At 46.9% G+C, this 17,972-nt stretch overlaps 1 protein-coding gene across 1 annotated transcript in view; it reads right to left on the bottom strand.

The window, feature by feature from the left end:
* Nucleotides 1-321: 321 nt before the first annotated feature.
* STMN2 (stathmin 2) overlaps nucleotides 322-17,972 on the bottom strand; it is a 39,006-nt gene continuing 21,355 nt past the window's right edge. Inside the window, exons 3-5 of the mRNA XM_011376255.1 lie at nucleotides 17,433-17,605; nucleotides 8,602-8,793; nucleotides 322-825 (exon numbers count right to left, since the gene is read on the bottom strand). Of these exons, the coding sequence (XP_011374557.1) occupies nucleotides 766-825; nucleotides 8,602-8,793; nucleotides 17,433-17,605 (425 nt within the window). The 3' untranslated portion in view covers nucleotides 322-765. The remainder of the gene's footprint in view (nucleotides 826-8,601; nucleotides 8,794-17,432; nucleotides 17,606-17,972) is intronic.

The following is a 17,972-nucleotide window of genomic DNA, read 5'->3' as shown; positions in this document are numbered from 1 at the left end:
GAATTAAGCTCACTTCACAAAGCGTTTTCACGGCTGCTTGGACCGTTTCAAAGGTAGCACTTTAAAAGGTTCGGTTTTTGCTTCTACCCAGACTGATCGCCCATCTGCCCTCGTCCATCCCTGTCTGAAGCCAGGCACATTTGTGGCACAAAACCCAGGAGAAGCAGAAGTCACTGCTGTGGTTGGTGGTTTTTCTTAGCCCCGTTTTGTCCCTTCTAGGCAGTAAGTAGATTACGAGCGAACAAATGTGGAGGTCGGGGTGAGTCCTAACACCTGTGATCTAGGGATGGTCTTAGTCAAGTTCAGAGGTGACAGAGCCGTCTAGGTCATCAGGCAATGGTGGGTTTCTAGCACCATAGACTGTCTACTGACCTCGTTTTCTGATGGGATGGAAGGGCAGGGAAGGTCAGACGTGGGGAGCTCGGAAAGGAACAGACCTAGCAAACTCATTCGGGTGGAGAGACGTGACGTCGAAAGCCTGTTACAGGACATGTAAGATTATGAAATAACTTGCATAATGCAATACTTGTATTTTTTAACAAAAATGTAAGTATTTACAAAATAAGATCCAAGGTATTTTTTAAACATCAAGCAAAACATTCTGCAAAGAGACCGCATTGATTTTTTTTTTATTTTGATTCCGTTTTTTTTTTTTTTTAAATAGTGAGTTCTTTTTAAACCATGTCATACATTTCCCATACCGATATCGCGTGACCCGTCATAACACCGGCGGGCATCGATCAGGTGGGCGCCGTACCTGCAGCCTCAGCCGGACAGCTCCACCTGCAGCTCCTTGTTCCTACGCACCTCCGCCGCGTGCCTCTCCTGAAAAACACCCAGGGGACAGAGAGGTCACAGCGCCCTGCCGCCCGGCCCGGCCCACCGGGACCCAGCAGGGCCCGCCCACTGCTCTGCAGACGGTGCCCGGACAGGAAGTAGCCCGTTCGATACGTACCTTGAGGACATTTTCTCATTTCCCAAGATAAGAAAATGTGGGACCCAGTCAGGGGCATATTACAGAGATCTTACAAGCCTAATAGTATCTTTAAAAAAAAAAATGAATTCGATTGAAACTGTGATCAAAAGGTCATACGATTAAGAGAATTTTGAATATTGTGACCACTGTATAAATCAGAGACTGGCAATAAAACATAATATTGTCTTCTCTCTCATTTTCAACACTTTTCCTTTTCCCTACTGTTTCGAGGGCTTTCTAACTGCCGGTGGTCACTCTGGGAGCATTAGATGCAGGATGAAGACTTACTGTATGCTTCCTAAACTTCCTTTTTTAATTAAAAAAATTTTTTAAAGTTTATATATGTTTATTTTTTAAAATTATTTTAAATCTTATTTTATTTTTCGATTACAGCTGACAGTCAATAACACATTAGTTTCAGGTGTACGTCACAGTGGTTAGACATTTATCTAACTTTCCAAGTGATTCTCCCATCAGATCTGGTACCCACTGCGCTTCCTCAATGCTCAACCTGTCAGTCAAAGCCCATGACACGTGAGTCCCAGTGACGTTCCTGGTCCCACCTCCGCCCCTGGCACATTGCCGAGGTGTCAGCTTAAGGGAATAGTCTCTTCTTGCAGTTTTCAGTGCCCGAGATTCCCCATCTTCTGTCTTCGTCGCGACTTCCTCTTTAAGCCCCAGAGGCAGTGGGCCCTTTCTCCGTGGAGACGTTCACGAGACTGCAGACTGAAGTCGTCGCGCTCTCTGTGCGATCACCTGCGTGAATCTTTCCTTTCGGGTGGCACCGATGTCGTCTGACCTCGCACTGGGGGCGTTTCCGTTCCCGTCCGCCTGCTGCGGTAGCAGCCGCTCATGTCCGAGGTCCCCGAGGGCCAGCGCTGTGCTTCTCGCTGTCGTCGGTTGCAGGGTGAGGCAGTGTCTGCACGCGGCGTGTCACGGCCACTGCGGACGCTCGCTTCCCCCGGAGCTGAGGCTCCGAGCTCAGCTTGGGCACCGACTTCCTGAGGGACCAGTAGTTTCCAGTACATCATCCTTCACTGGATGATTATAAGCACGTTAGCTTGCATATCACAGGTGCTAAATGTTTGTTAAACTGAACATTTAAAATGCTAATTATTATGAGTCTTTATTTTTTATGTAGAATATTGCTCATATTATTTCCCCCCCCATGGCTCCAGAAATTTCTTCTGGTTCCACAGATTCCTTCGGTTTAGGGGCAATGACCTTGACCAGCTACAAGGTAAATCTTATTAAATTCTATTACTCTTAAGGATACTCTGTTTACAGGGTTCTTTATAATACTGAGCATTTATTAGGCGCTTACTATGTACCAGGTCTGCATCAATACAAATTTTACCTGTCATTTCCTTGATCTTCACAACAACCCTAAGGTAGAGGCTCTATTATTGTTCCCATTTTACAGATGGAGAAACCAAGGCACAGAAAGGTTAAGGAATTAGCCCAAGATCACGTAGCTAAGTGGCAGAGCTGGGATTCAGGGAGCTTGCCTTGACATCTCACACTCAGCCAGAGCCGTGCAGCCTCGGTGTTGCTGCGAGGAGACAGTTTTATAGTTGTGTGAAAAAATGTCTTCTCAAATGTAGGTTCTGGGAGGAAAAAGGCATATACCACGCTAAACTTCCTTCAAAGATACAGACTTAGAGTTAGCGGGACGTTGACTAGAGAAAGAATTTAAAAGCAATCATAGTTAAGCGGTTTAAATGAGCTTTTCATTTATATTCAAAGGCCGTGAAGAGGGGGGATAAAAGGCTGGCACAGGGCGATCCTGTCACACGGGGCTGTCACAGGAGGACTGACATGGATGCAGCCGACTCTCCCTTGTTCTGCTATTATAAGGGAAAAGATGCAGCAAAATCTTTTTCTCATGCAGAAAGAAAATGAGTGAGAGCTAAGCTCTGCTGAAAATTGAGAAATAACCCAGACCACTGCCATGGTAGGAAAAAACCAGAGCCTCAAGTCTAAAGATTCATGTAAACTCAAGTTTATAATATAACAGGAAACATAATTAGTATTATTAGGCTACTTGGAGCACTTTTCTTATTAAACTCAAAATTAGCTGTAAAGAAATAGGTTTTGCCATAGGAAAGAACAAATACGGTCTGTGAGCTTGAGGTGATAAGATAAAAGGAAATTTAAATTAATTCTGAGTTTCTAGGAAAAATATTGTTTATTTTCAGGTATTTTAGTAAATCTGTTATTTTAAAACTTTACAGTCCATTCATCAAATATACACTCATGCAATTGTGATGTGACTGTGGGAGCACGGGGGTGGAATAAAAAGCAGATGAGCAGGAGGCACGTCATTTCCAGCATCGTCTGTTTTTATCAGCAAACCTTTCGTAATGATCAGGAGACTCTGAGTCCAGAGGTTTAAGGAAGCCGTTACAATACTCTGAGAAAGCTCATCGGGAAGGTTAGGCTATACTTTGATAATATGCACTTCGTTGTGGAGCTTCTAATATTTGCCAGGCCTGGTGAGACACACTGGGCTAGATAGGCCCAAGCAGAACTAAATTTACAATGTTCTCTGCCATTTACCCTTTACTTCCCATCAGTATAACGGAAGTGTAATAGTGTTTTGGCATTTATGTAACTATTCCCCTGATATGCAAAAATAGATTAAAGGTGGTTTTAGGAAAAATTCTGATTCTCTAAGAGAATGTGATTAGAGATATTTCTATACCAGATGTCAAGAAGAGTGAGGTCGTTTTTTTACTCTTTGCCTAAGTATCAGATATAAACAAGGGTATGAGCTAGATGACCTGGGGTTCTGACGTGCCAGTTCCATCTATGATTTGGACTTCGGCTTGCATTTAAACAGGTTCCTTACATATGAACCGGGGATCGTAACGGTATCTCCTTTCAGGGTTGTTCTTTGGGTTAAAGGTGATGGTGCCCGCCAGATGCCTGCCCTGCGATGAGCTGTGAGCACAGGTGGTTTTAAGCCCCCAAGTGGCATTCGTGAATCAGAATGACAGGAAAACAAGTCCGATGAGAAGGACGAACGGTTACAGCAGATGGAACTTGATAATGGTTGAAGTCTATGTCTTGAAGAGTTATACAGCACCAGACTTACCTTTTAAGAATCACAGAATCTTATTCCCTTAAGACAAAATCTATTTTTTATCATTTAAAGCTATATTAAATTGGGCGATGCTACCGTCACAAAAACAATGGCTGTAGCGTTCCCCTGACCTCTCCTCGGCTGCTGGAGGTGGGGGTATGGGCTGCAAGGAACAACGTCTCTTACTTCAGAGCTGCAGCGCGTGCTGGGTGGGAGGTCAGGGTGTCAGGGTGTCGCCGAGGCCAGCCGGGCTTCGCTTCCCTCATCCTGAACACGTCGCGTTCGTTACAACATTATAGCGGGACACTCTTGGATGACGCGGTCGACTTATCAGAGCGAGATGGGACTGGATCAGGAGTAGGTGGAGAATCCGGCGGGGTTCAGGGGAAGCCCTCGGAGACGAGCCGCTGGGTTAACTGGCGCTCTCCACGCCCTCCGTCCATCTCACGGCCCAAGTCTTCTGCGTGTGGATCGCTCAAGCCTCGTGTTTCCACCTCCTCGTCCTCTCTCTGGTGGAGCCTTGTGCTTGATCGCAGTCGACGAGACTTCCAGGCCTGTTCGGCTCGCTGCATTTGAAAATCTATGTAATTTAATTGAATATTACGGTATGAAGAACTGTGAGGATGGAGAGAAAGCTTTGGAAATACTTGTGAAAGTGAAGTTTTGTTAGCTAGTGGGTGGACTGACGATAAAAGTTAGGGAGAAGTTGTAAAAATTCTACGTCGGATTATTTTGCAGATGTCTTTAGTCCTCACTCCATTTTAAAGAGATCGAAACTGTAAATCGTAGTTAATGTGATAAAGGTGTGGCTCATGCAAGGAAAAAAAACTCCAGCTTACTGATCCATTTCTGAAAAACAGCCCTGGCCTACATCAAAAGATTGTAAATCGAATGCACATTTAACATTAAAGTTATATGTTTCATGGATGTATGTATTATTGTTAAAATGATTATACCCGCTTTCACCGAGTTTTCAAAATTAGCTCCTCATTACAGTTCCTGGTTGGGTCTGCTGAGACCGCTGCTCTCCCTCGGGGTTCCTGGGGGGCAGGTGGTGAACTTCAGGCCGGACACTGTGCGGTTGGCGCTCCAGCGGAGGAAACAAGTGGCCCCGCCCTCCCACACGGCGAGAACAGGTGTCCTCTCCCCATCTCTCGTTTCCACTTCTTACACTATTCCAAGAACAAGGACACTTAACGTCACCAGAGTCTCAGTCCTCCAGTGGGTTATGGGTCACTCGCAGCGAGTGACATAAATAGATCAGCCTAATGCAGGTCTTGGTGGCACAGGCATCCGTTCCCCACATTTGAATGTTTCCTATATAATAAGCTGGAGTGTTGAGATATGGTGCTATGGGAACAGGAATTAAAAATATATATATATGTGTGTGTATATATATATATATATATATATATAGTTAACATTCTTCGAATGAAGAAGGAGCACTTTCCTGGAACAAAGATCAAAAATATTTAAAAGCATAACACAGCCTATTTAAAAAGCTTTTAGCTCAGTGTTCTCAACTCCGGCTAAATATTAGTGCCTACTGGTAAGCTTTAAAAATAATGCCGATTGCTGGGTCTTACCACAGACAATCACACTAGCCTCTCTCATTTTAAGGAGCTCTCCAGTAGATTCTTAAGTGCGGGTGGGATTGCTTTTGGTCGAGACTTTCGGTTTCACCTGAAGGCTTTGAGCTAATGTGGCCGGGACTCCGAGAGGTTTCTGGGATCCATCAGCGAGTGGCATCGAAAGCACCATCATGGGTACCAGTGACGAGGGAGGGTACGCGCTGCGCACATGCTCAGTCCTCTTAATTGAGAAGATGGACTGAGGGTCGGATGGCCGGGAGATGGTCACGCGAGCTTACGCGGGGCTGCACCGCATCTCTTGGCTGATTGACGGGGCTGTGAGGGCTGCCACAGTGGTGGCGCTGAGCGTGTCAGCCCCGACGTGGATGAATTGCTACTGGATTTGCTGTCCATACTGACCCACATCTCATGCTGTCTTATTCCGTAATTTTTGGCGCTGTGATATTTATTGCTGGATTTTATACCGTCTGTGGTGGGAAAGAGATGGTTATGAAATACTTTTTGCTTTTACATCCCCTGTTTCTGAGCACGTCACGGGGACTCGGTAAATACTCAAAAGAGATTAATTCATTAATAGGTATCATTTCAGCAGTGATCATCTTTTGATCTGGCAGATTCCAGAATAGTTTATGTTAGATTGGTGGTTTCATGCATTTTCAGCATTACCGTTATTACTGATCCTCTTTTTAATTTCTAAATTTCACTGTAGTAATTTCGTTCAAACAAAAGGCTAGTTATTAGTCATTTGTCTTATTTTAGGGAAAAGCAAGGTAGCTCTATTACACATATAGACACTATGTAAACTCAGAATTGTACCAAATTTACAACATATTTAAAGCACATCGACTGGAAGTAAATTTGGTATTCCCTAAGGAGTATCTCCACTTGATCGAAAAGATAACAGATCCTGGCTGACACTGGTCAGAGATCTTATTGGTTTGAAAGGCATCTCTTTAGCTGTGGAGCGCCAGGGAGAGTGCTCGGCTGAATACCGGAATCGTCTAGAGAGTTTTAAAAAAAATATGGATGCCTGGGTCCGAGCCCTGGGGATCCTGCAGCTGATGTCAGGAATGTCAGACGCTCTGTAGGCTGATTATTTCCTGGACAAACTGCATGCGTGCGTGCGTGCATGTCTGTGTGTGGAAGGAGGGAAAATCTAGGTGAGAGAGGAAGGGTGCAGAAAGGAGCTGGGCAGGGGGTGGGTGACGATAAATACACAGAGAGAAATAAGTTGCCTATTAAAATCCAACACTTCTGGAAATACTAGTTAAAATACGCCAATTTCATGAACTATTTTATAATTAAAAGCATGAGGGCTATGCCGCTGGTTTGTGTCTATGTAATTTCAGAACCATTAATGCCCCTGAACTGCCAATGATGAAGACTTGCAGTGGTCTCACTGAGAATCCCGCTGGAGGCCAATGTGCCCCATTCCCAGCAACGCCATGTGATTTTTTCAGGGCCGAGGACGCGGGATTCACGTCACAGTCATCCTGAGCAGAACCCACAGCAGGGCTCTGCTGTCCATGGTACCAGCCCTGTCCGCGGGAGTCTCCTCGGCTGTGGGGACGTGGGAACTGAAGGCACACAAAGGATGCCTGGCTCGCGGTCGGGGGTGTACATTTTAGCCAGTGGAGCTTCGCTGTCCTGCATCTTGGCCAGGCACTCGCTGTGGTGCCGCCATATGTCACCTGCCGGGAGCCGGGTTCTGTGCTTCTTCCAAACCCTGACCTGACCCACTTAGGTGAAGCACGGCGACGGTTCTGAGAGTCTGGACGCACCAGCTTGGGGAAGTGAGTTAAGTCTCAGCTTTAAGCGTTTGACCGGGGCGTTCCTCGGCTATTCTGGCTCTTGTCCACACCTCTGGGAGCCTTGCCGTCCTGCGTCCGAGCCCAGCCGCCCATCCCAGCAAAGCTCTCCAGAGTTCCTTACTGCACAGGTCACCTCCCAGAAAACCTCATGAAATCGGGGTATGTTTTCTCAGGTTTTGTGTCTGATCTCCTTTGGTTCTGGCCGACATTTGTAGTAGAGAGTAGAGGTAAGAATAAGGAGTCGTCAGGCTAAGCCTGCCTGATCCTTAGATGCAATGAGCCAGGTCTGACAGACGGCGTGAAGCTTCCCAAGGAACACTTGGTAGCAGGAAGCCGGCCTTGTCCAGCCTCTGGGAGCTCGAGTGACCAGCGGTCCCTACCTCCCCGCATCTCCAGGGCCTGACACGAATAGCACTCGGCCCTGGGGCAGGGTGGGGGCGACCGCTCAGAGAAGGACCGAGATATCTTCTTCCAAGGCCCTCTTTCTCGATGGTCTGAGTGCTGGCAATGGGCGAGCTGGACCGCCCGTCGCTGGACCACCCATTTTCAAAGGGAAGTTTTTGTGGGGTGGCGGATGGAGTGCTTAGAGCCACGAGCGTTTTCGGCTGGGCCCGCGCTGCTCGCCCCGACTGCGGGAGGGAGCTCAGTGCAGGACGGGAGGAGGAGGGCGCAGGGCACCGCGGGGCGGGGTGAGGCCCGGTCGCCCCGGTTTTGGTTCCCCGCGATGTCCTTGCAGCGGGGCCCGCGTGGCACGGCCTCCCTCCGTTCACGCGCATTCCGGCCCCTGCGACAGCTGTGCTTCCCAGCCTCACGGCGCCGTCCGTGGTGTGCCGTGTCCATTACAGGTTACGCATCATCCACTCGCCTGCGAACTAGTTACTGATTCTAATTTCGTATTCGCGAGGTGCTGGTTCTGCCGGTTCTACGGCCGGCGCCTCTTATGCCTTCGAGAAGCAGGGATCCGCCTCCCAGACCCTTGGCCACCGGAAACTCCGACAGACCTCCCTGTCCCCTGTCGCAGCCCCACTTTGCTGCTGGGGGACCCTGCCCCGTGCGGGGCCCCTGCCCTCCGCGGCCGCCTTCGCCCCCGCCCCGGGGGCACCCCGAACGCCTCTGCCCCGGCTCTGCCGCGCTTACCTTCTCCTGCAGGCGTTCGATGATGGCAGCTAGATTGGCCTCACGGTTTTCCTTGATTTGTTCCATTTTCAGGATCAGCTTCTCCTCCGCCATTTTGCTGAAGTTGTTGTTCTCCTCCAGGGCCTTCTGCAGGACCTCCCGCTCGTGCTCCCGCTTCTCCGCCAGCTGCCGCAGCACCTGCGCCTCCTGGCACTGGGGGAGAGAAAGAGGCCGGCTCACTACCGCCCAGGTGCACACGGCTCACCGCCGCCCAGGTGCACACGGCTCACAACCGCCCAGGTGCACACGGCGAGGGGCCCGGCCCGCCGAGGCCGCAGACCCGCCTTTGCGCGTGGACAGCGTGGTGTCCGGGCCGGGGCGCTCGGTGCCTCCGTCTGCGCTCAGCCCGCTCACCCCGCTCACCCCGCTCACCCCCGCGGCTCCGTGTTTTCCGTAGACTGTGGCCAGTTGGGGAAGGCGGTTAGCTGGGTTTTTAGCTGTGTGTTTCTGGACAGGCTCTCTTAGAGGAAGAAACATTTAACTCCCACCGAAGAGCTTTTGTTCCTGATTTTAATAAGTTGCTGCTAAGCATTTATTATGCAACAGGGGGTGCTGTATGTCATTAATCACTGGGTAGCAACATCCATTGAAGCCTGAGGAAAATGGGAAGATTGGGCAAGTTCTGGTCTTCTTCCTGCCCCGGTGTTTTTTGATCCGCTGCTGTCCGGGTTCCGCAGTGAGTTTTTCAGCTTCTGCCAGTCGAACCGCCCAGTTCACTTTCTCGCTTTATCCCACGCTCATCTCCCTCGCCCCCTTTTATCTGCGTGCTGGATTCTCTTTGGAGCTTTGCCTACAGGGCAGACTTAATGTCCACACGGCCACAGACAACAGAATGTCCTTCCTTTAGTATTCCGAGGTCACCTGGGTCATCAGAGCCGGATGCCCCTCACTCCCACATTGCCCCCCCCCTGCCCCATTTTGTGCATGGTGAGTCATGGAACAGGAGGCGCTTCGTGTGGTTTTGCACAGGCAAGTGAACGGTCACCAGGCACTTGGTAAAAACGCAGGGGCCTGGTACCCACCTCCCGGGGATCTGGTTCTGTGGCTCTTTGATGAGAATGTACCTCTTGCTAAGCATCCCTAGCGTTGATAATGCAGGCGATGCGCAGTCTTGCTTCTTAAAAAACACACTGGCGCGGGCTTTGGTGTCAGGTCTTAGCTGTGTTGGTGACCCCAGATGTGATAAGTTCTTTCCACATTCATTTTCGCCTACATAATTGCGCTGCTCAGAGAAGTCTTACCAATAGTGAGCTATCCAGATTTGAGACAAATATTACCCACTCATTGTTTCTGGGCGATTCCTTGGGACCTGCTGGTCCTCTGAGATGAGCCTTCACAGGGGCAAATGTGAGTATTCGAAATAAAAAATAGACTCCATCGACTGTTATGTACTGATCACCATGAAAATTATTCACAAGAAAACATTTCCATCGACGGTAGTGGTTGTGGCGTCTTATGGAAAACTCTTGATGTATGAGCAATGTGAAGTCTGACGGGGGAAGAAACTTGTCTTCAGATAAAATTCTGCAGGGCTGGTGAAATCGGACAGCCTTGGTGTCCTTCTGCTGCAGGAGGCTCACCACGCATAAAACGCGGGGACCATGAAGGCGTGAGGGGCGTCCGGCCCTGAGATTCCTCCTGGTTTGTCAGGAACATGTTTAGTGACTCACTGGAGATCAGACAGAATTCTGGGAACCGGCCCCACTTCCAGTCTTAACCCCATGATGGTTTCATTCACATCTTTAGAGAACCCGTCACGTTCTCGCTTGGTTAAAGCCAGCCAGAAAACCAGTATGAAAAACAATGAGGAAACGTGGAGCCTTTCCACAAGAAATTGGCTGGGTCATCCTGCCACCACTAGGTGGGACCGCTGGCGAGCGTCCTTCGTTGATTTCGCTTGTTTTCTGCTGCCAGGACTACTGAAAGGCAAGGTACTGAGCAGTGTCCAACAGGGGGAAGTTAGCACTGAGAAAACGGTGGCCTTTATTATTGAAGCTAAAACTCCAAACACCTGTGACCGGGAGGCGACGGCAGTTATACCTGCTGGTACAGGTAAACTCAGTGCGACATCGTGGCTACCTCACGAGTGCGGGATAGGTCGTCAAGGCCCTTTGATTGTTGACAGTTCTTGGCTTCGGGTGCTCGTGTTGGTGACCGTCAGTCTTTCCTGACTTGCCCGCTGAGTGGGCCTCCTGCTCAGCCTGCCCTCTCTCCCTGCTCAGCGCCCCGCTGGCCCTAGACGCCAGCTGCCGGGCTGTTCACGGCCATTTCCACTCACAGGGAGAGTTACCGTGGGTCATTATCACACGGCAGCTGCATAATTCTTAATTTTCAGATGCTCGAATTGACTCTGGCACTTTGTTAAATTAGGTCGCAACTCAATGTTTATATTTGCATTCTTAATTACCTTTTCTGAAAGCCAAAGATAGCTCCCCCCCACCCCCTCAACGGCAGAGGAGTAGGCTCGAGAAGGGAAGCCCGTGGCCTTGGCATTGAAAGGCTGACATAGCAGCACGTGCCTTTTCAAGCTGCTCGCCTTGGTGGGGCACACGAGGTCTGTGAGGACAAACACTCCCGCAGGCCCCGTTGTCAGAGGAGAAGGGGGGGCCTGTTGCATTTCCTGGAGCTGCGTCTGGCTCAGTGTGAAATGCCCCAGTTCATGGCGTTGGTACTTTTGCAGCCGCTGGGGCTCGATGAGATTACCCAGCCAAGGTGTCAAGTGCATTTCATTAGCGCAATTAATGGGGTGAAATGGAAACAGAAGGCAGTCCAGAGTGGTCTCACGTGAGGCCACTGCTACATGACAAAGATCCGACACTCTCGGGCCTGCTCACTTCTGTGGTGCCTTATCTTACCCCCCGGAAGGGACTGTTACAGCCACCGTTGTCTCGGCTAACACGGTGGCCAGGGCCGAATGATTATGTATGTTTCGAGTATTTAAAGCTCCAGTCCATGACAGAATCTCCTGGATGAGAAGCTGATCATGAAGTGAATTCCTCATGGAGAAAGTATCTGTGGCTCCTTCTTTCGGTCCTTCCTCGTGGTGCTCTGCCTTCTACTCCTGGCAGAAGTTGATTCTCTCATGAGTGTAGCTTAACCTCCCAGCCATAGCTGCATGGAAAAGAGCTGGTTCTGATTCCAGTATTTCTATCAATGAGAACATAAGCATGAAGTCCAGAAAAAAACGTACAAAAACGTGACATGACGTGAGTATGAGGATGCCGAATAAAAAGTAGAAGTACGGAGAAGTGTGAGCATCTGCCTTCGTTTTAGCGGCGGGAGAGGGAGGTGTTCTTACGTTATTCCCTGCTCGGGTCGACTGGCAGGGAGCTGCCGTGATCACACTGACGGACGGGGAGGATGGAGAGCTGGAGTTTGCTGAAAGGTGTTAAATCGTTCAGGGGAAAAGCATCTGACTGTGGAGGGACATTTCCGGATACATGTACCTAATGTGGAAGGTCACTGGGAAACGGAAGTAGAAAAGCCGGGCGAGATAACGAGCAGCTGATGTAATGCAATGTCAAGGGAAAGCGTAGACCCCAGAGACGAGAGCGTGAGGCCCCGGGAGACTAAGGAAGCTTCTCCGTCTCCTGTGGTGATAACGGGCACGCTCGTGCCAAACACCTGTGCTCGGCCTGACCCTCCTCACAGTATCGCTGAAGTCGGTACCCGGAGGCAGGCGAAGGGAAAAATGATGAGACGGGGGAAGAGTTATTACACATTGAGGAACACTTCAGCGTTTTCCAAAGAGGTTCATTATCATTTCTTCTATGACTGAGTATAAGAGTTTAATTACTATACAAATTAAATGGAAGATAAATTTGAGTTAAGTGGTGTATAAAACTCATGTTAGGTATGCAAATGAGATTTAAGACTACGTTTTAGATAATGCTAGTTTTCCATTTATTTCTGAAGTAAACACATTTTTCTGCCCCTTTATTTTCTTGTCCCTTCTCATCATTTGGATATATTATTTGCCGTCGAGAACCATTTATAAAACACTAGATCTTGGAGCATCTCCATGCTTTTACAGTAGTAGGTTAGATGATGTCTCTAAGGATTGGTTTTATTGTTAACAGTGAAAAAACATTAACCTAGTTAAAGTCACGAGCAACGTCTTATTAAAATGTGACAGCGGGATATAATTGTGTGAAACAAAAGGGTGTAATATTCACTTGTGTCGAAGCATCAGAATCATGATAAGAAATTTAAAAGAATGAAAATTCAGAGACCTTCAGAATGACCCCTTCTGTTAAATGTGTCCGCGTTTACTGTGGTTAAGTCCTCAGAACAGAACCACTGGGCAGGGGGGCTCTTCACAGAGGGGGTGACACGCGTGGGGCGTCTGTGGCCCGTGTGTCACATTCTCTAAGGAGTAGAATGCTTCCTGAGTGTTGACTAACCCGGCGCTCGGTGGTCCAGTCCAGAAGCTACTGCATGTACAAACCACCCCACTTTTCCTGGATTCAGTTGCCATCTACGTGAGATGCCGCCAGATGGAAGAGGTGAGTCTTATCAAGTCTGGTGACTAATAATCCAGTTTGATGCGATTTTGTTAAAAATAAGCAACATATCTTTCTTTCAGAGATTCAGTGACTTTGGGTTTGATTGTACCAATATTGTCAGGACGCCACTTATGTCGCTGGGCTGGTTTGAGTAGCATTCTTTTCAAGTTAATCTACTTTAGTGTGAGATTTTATCAATGTCATTTAAAATCCTTAAGTTTTTATCATTTTTTCATAATATTATTTTTTTCAAGCCACTTTTAGTTGGGTTGACCTATTTCTATATCTGTTACCTATCAAACAATTTTTCCTTGTAATTCGATAAATAATATTCTTCACATTTCAAAATATTTATGAAATTTATTGTATGGTACCCTTTTGATATCTGCATTAATGAGAAACTTTGTACAATTATGAGTTTGCTAGACCATCCTATTTGAGAGGTCAGGAACCGGATGTGTTTTTACGCAATAATAGCTAATAGTGCTCTTTATGTGTCTTTGCAGAGTGAGCAACTTGGAAGAGTGAGGGACTCTTCAAATTCTTGCACTAACTGCGTGACATAGATCCTATTATTAGTCTCTTTTTACGGATGGGTAGATCAGTGACTTGCTCAAGGTCACACAGCTATTGTATTTCATGATTTCTGTGTCTACATCTATTTGATAATGGACGTTCTCTTAACCATGTATTCTTAACCACTGAGCTTTAAAACATGCTCTGAAATACTGTGCTCCGCTTGGGGTGCCCGTGTAATTACTGTTCAACTGGGACCCTTATAAGATTGAAATAATAATAATAATATGAGAGCAGCAGGAGTGAGCTGAGGTTGCCCGGGGCCACTAGGATGTACGTGTAGCTTAGCTCTTCTGCTAAATACACGTTTGTTGGATGGAGGGGTGGATGGATGGATGGATGGATGACTAAGGAGTTTGTATCATCTCACCCATGTAGGTCAGTTACAATATGGAAACTTCAGTTTCAAAATATGAGCTTCGAGCTGACATCATGAAATAATACGGTTTCATGGAGAGGAACACTGATTCTCAGATCTAACCGAAGAAGGGAGAAAAAGCAAGAAAAGGATGTATTTTTTAAATAATAAACTTCCGCTAGCTGTTCAAAGGAGCCTCAAGGAGGACTGTCCAACAGTGAGCAGATGGTCAGCATGGCAGTACCGTGGCAGATGGAATGAGGACCTGGGGAGACTGCCCAAACCTTAATACAAGGGGGTTCAGGCCCACAGAGAGATGCCTCCGTGGCAGCCCCCCTGCAACACAGAGGATCCTGTAGCACAGCCCAGGCCAGTGGTCCCCGGAAGCAGGCGATCAGGGGCACTAATTGGTGGTTGGGGGCGGGGGTGTCACACGCTTTTTATGCTTTAAAAGCCCTATCAGGAATTGTATTTCATGATTTCTGTGTCTACATCTATTTTTATACTTACTTCGAGTTAGAATTACGTCGATTTAGTGAGAAAGTGCTTACTACTTTATAATGAGAAGTATTCATTGGCAGTTACAAGTTTCTTTGATTATAACCGTGACAAAAGGAATTTACTAATGCTTCTTTAAATGTCATATGTTTGGTAGGCAGAATCTTTAAAAACCTGTAATGTGTGGACAAAGAAACGGACCAGGGCCACGACAATGACCCCAGGCGAGGCTGTCCTGTGCATCTTCAAAAGCGTCTAGTGACCCCTCGTTCCTCTCACGATGGAACTCGAGCGTCTCACTGGGCATCCGAGGCCCTGGACAGTCTTTCCCCCCTCCTGGCCCACTCTGCCCCCAGACCCGGTGGTTCACACTGCTGGGCTGGCCGCTGCCCCGGGGGGCACGCTCTGCGTTCTCACTGGGGGGCACGCCCAGTTCGGGGCGTTCTCTGAGCCTAGCACAGTTTCGTGCCTTCTCTATTCACCTAATGCTGTTTTTTTCAGTCGCCCAGCTTTTCAAGCAGACGTTTCTCTGACAAGATGCTGCCGCTCACATCAAGCAGTAAAATGGTTCTAATTAGAAGAAAATGTAAACTAATTAACAGAAAGTGCCAACTTAAAAAATCATTAATTGATTTTATTCTATTGGGCTGTACCGACTTAATTAGCCCTCATTGAGAACCGTTAATTCTCATAAAGAGCCTTCAGCAAGAGCGTGTATCTCAGTAATAATCTCAGTGAGGGCATGCACGTAACCAAGCCCAAGTCAAGCAGCCAAAACCAAAAAGGGGTATGTGACTAAAAAGTGTAGGTTGCAGCTTCAAAAACAGCTGGATTCAGGAGATCAAGCGATACTGTCAGGAAACTTTCTTTGATATCTATTATCGAATCCTGCATCTAATTGGTTTTGATACTAAGAAAGTTTCATTTCAAACAGTCATCCCAAATCCTTTTGCTCACAAATCAGCAAATCCAGCAGAAAGGGAGCTTCTCTCTCTTCATAGTTCTAACGAGAGCCCTGTTAGGCCTGAGTCTCAGTGGCCTGTCCCGGATCCCATGCCCAATCCCCAGCCAGTCATTGCGGCCGAGGGGAGGCAGCACTTGGACTGGCCGGCTTGGCTCACATGATCACCCCTGACCTGCCGAGGGGGTGGGTAAGACACCTGGGACGAGAGGTGTGAGGAGTAACGCCCCAAAAGGGAGTCCACGTGTTCTTAGCCCCAGCAGGGGAAACGCATCTCAGACGAGCAGAATTACGGGTATCCACGATTTCTATCTGCAGATGTTTAGTGTTACGATAGCCATTAGAGCAATGATTTAGCCCGTACACTATTGAATTTGTCATTCTCGTCTTTATCCCTGCCAATTTTTCGTTCGATTGTAAAAAATGTGTACTTGCTGATAATTTACTGTTGTCAGGGGACAGGAGTTTTACCAGAACCAGTAAGTGGTTGACTCAGGGGAGTTCATGAAAACACCCAGTTGATTTTGATCATCTCTGCGTTCTTTTTCTTTTAATAATTTCCTTCGAATTAAATATATTACCTAGAAACACCAGCAATATCCTGAACCGTGATATTGAATTTTCATCTGTTTCAATTTCAACTCAGTCACTGAATTTGTATTCTGATCAAGTCACAGCATCTCCCTACATGTCAACCTATAATCTATACATAAGCTCTATAAGATGCCAATTCTTGGGTGTGGACTTAAACTGCCTTAGGTGCAACATGCTCTCTACTGTCGTAGTTAGTTATTTACATCTGTTGGCAACAAAGTCTTAATGGACTGTAACTCTGAATACATAGTAACGCTAAACATTTGCAGATACAAATTGTGGATTTCTGTGAATTTAGCTTTACTAGGAGAAGAAAGCTATACGTAACAACAAAAAAAGCTAATAAATATTTTTAAAGCAACCTCTTATACTTGGATTAGTAGCTCAGTTTCCTCCTTTTAAAATCCTCACCTATAACAATAGTAATCGGTCAAATACAATAAATATATATGTAAAGACGTACTTGTTCAATGCTTGGAGAACCTCACCGTACTGAAATCTGAAAGTCTGATTGATATGTTACATGGCAGGAAGATTTTTCAACCACGGATGTTAAAACAAAAATTATTTTCTGGTTCAACAAATTTAATTTGAGGACTTCTGATCTTTGGATGTTGTTATCTGATGCTACATGTGTCCGTGTATGTCTGTCTGTATGTACATGTATAGGCATGCATACATACATACATACGTACGTGCACAAATGCACACACGTGTGGTTTGTCCTGTACTCCCTGTATTCAGTCTTTAGGTGAAGGACTACCTTCCTTCTCTTTGTAACTGTCCAGCACAGAAGTGTTTAATGTGTTGGCTAACTTTTTATACACATCTTAATAAAATAAAAAATTATTAATGCAGAGTTTCCATTCAAAGCATAAGATCGTGCATGGAGCATATTCTTAGCGACTACATGATTCCGAAACTATATCCTCATAGTCAGTGGAAAATACAATGCAGAAATGAATTATCTAAAATAATTCCATTTGAGTTGATTAAGAGCATCTCAATGGGACGGACTCCCATAGTCACGTAGTTGGTACACATACATTCAGACCTAACTTCTGTCGCTAGGTATAAAGTCCCTGGGATTTCTGAGTGCCCTTCGTGTTTACTGTCCTTCACTGTTCTTAGCCATCTGGTTGTGGAAAATTAAAGATGGGGCAGATGGGCACTAGACTTATCATAGCGATCACTTCGTAGGGTACGTAAATGTCGGATCACTATGTTATACGCCTGAAACAATTATAATGTATATCGACGGTAATTAAAAACAGACTTAAAGCAACCCATGGACAGTTACCTTTCTCCTCTCCTCCGCGGCCTCCAGCTTTTTCTGGATCTCCTCCAGGGATAGGTCTTTCTTCTTCGGGGATGCTAAGGTTCGCGGGGCTTCTGAGATGGGGGACGGCGGCTTCAGGATCAGCTCAAAGGCCTGGCCAGAGGCACGCTTGTTGATTTGCTTCACCTCCATGTCTGCGAAAGGAGTATTTGAGAATGTTTAGCATCCGGAGCGTGAAGCATGGGTTCATTTTAGTCTTCTGAATTCCGGAGGTAGCAGCACTGTTCAGCGTCAGGTAGGAATACAGTGCTGCCTGTGATCATTCGCTCCGCCTCGTTTTGAACACGTAAGGCCTCTTTCTTTAGGTTGATTATGGATATATTTTAACAGAATAAATATTTACAACGTTGAGGAATTCAACAGTGTCCATAGGGAGCTGAAGAATGGTAGGCATACTGAGGAAGAAATAGCCTGAATTGATTTTAAACTTAACTTTATTTTCTGTTTGAATAACTATGAGTTTCACATAAAAGTCTAGGAGCACAGATGTGTGTGTGTGTG

The sequence above is a fragment of the Pteropus vampyrus genome, unplaced genomic scaffold (assembly GCF_000151845.1).
Source record: "Pteropus vampyrus isolate Shadow unplaced genomic scaffold, Pvam_2.0 Scaffold290, whole genome shotgun sequence".
Lineage (NCBI taxonomy): Eukaryota > Metazoa > Chordata > Mammalia > Chiroptera > Pteropodidae > Pteropus > Pteropus vampyrus.
Note: the sequence above shows the minus strand (reverse complement) of the source record. Positions and strands in the feature narration are given on the sequence as shown.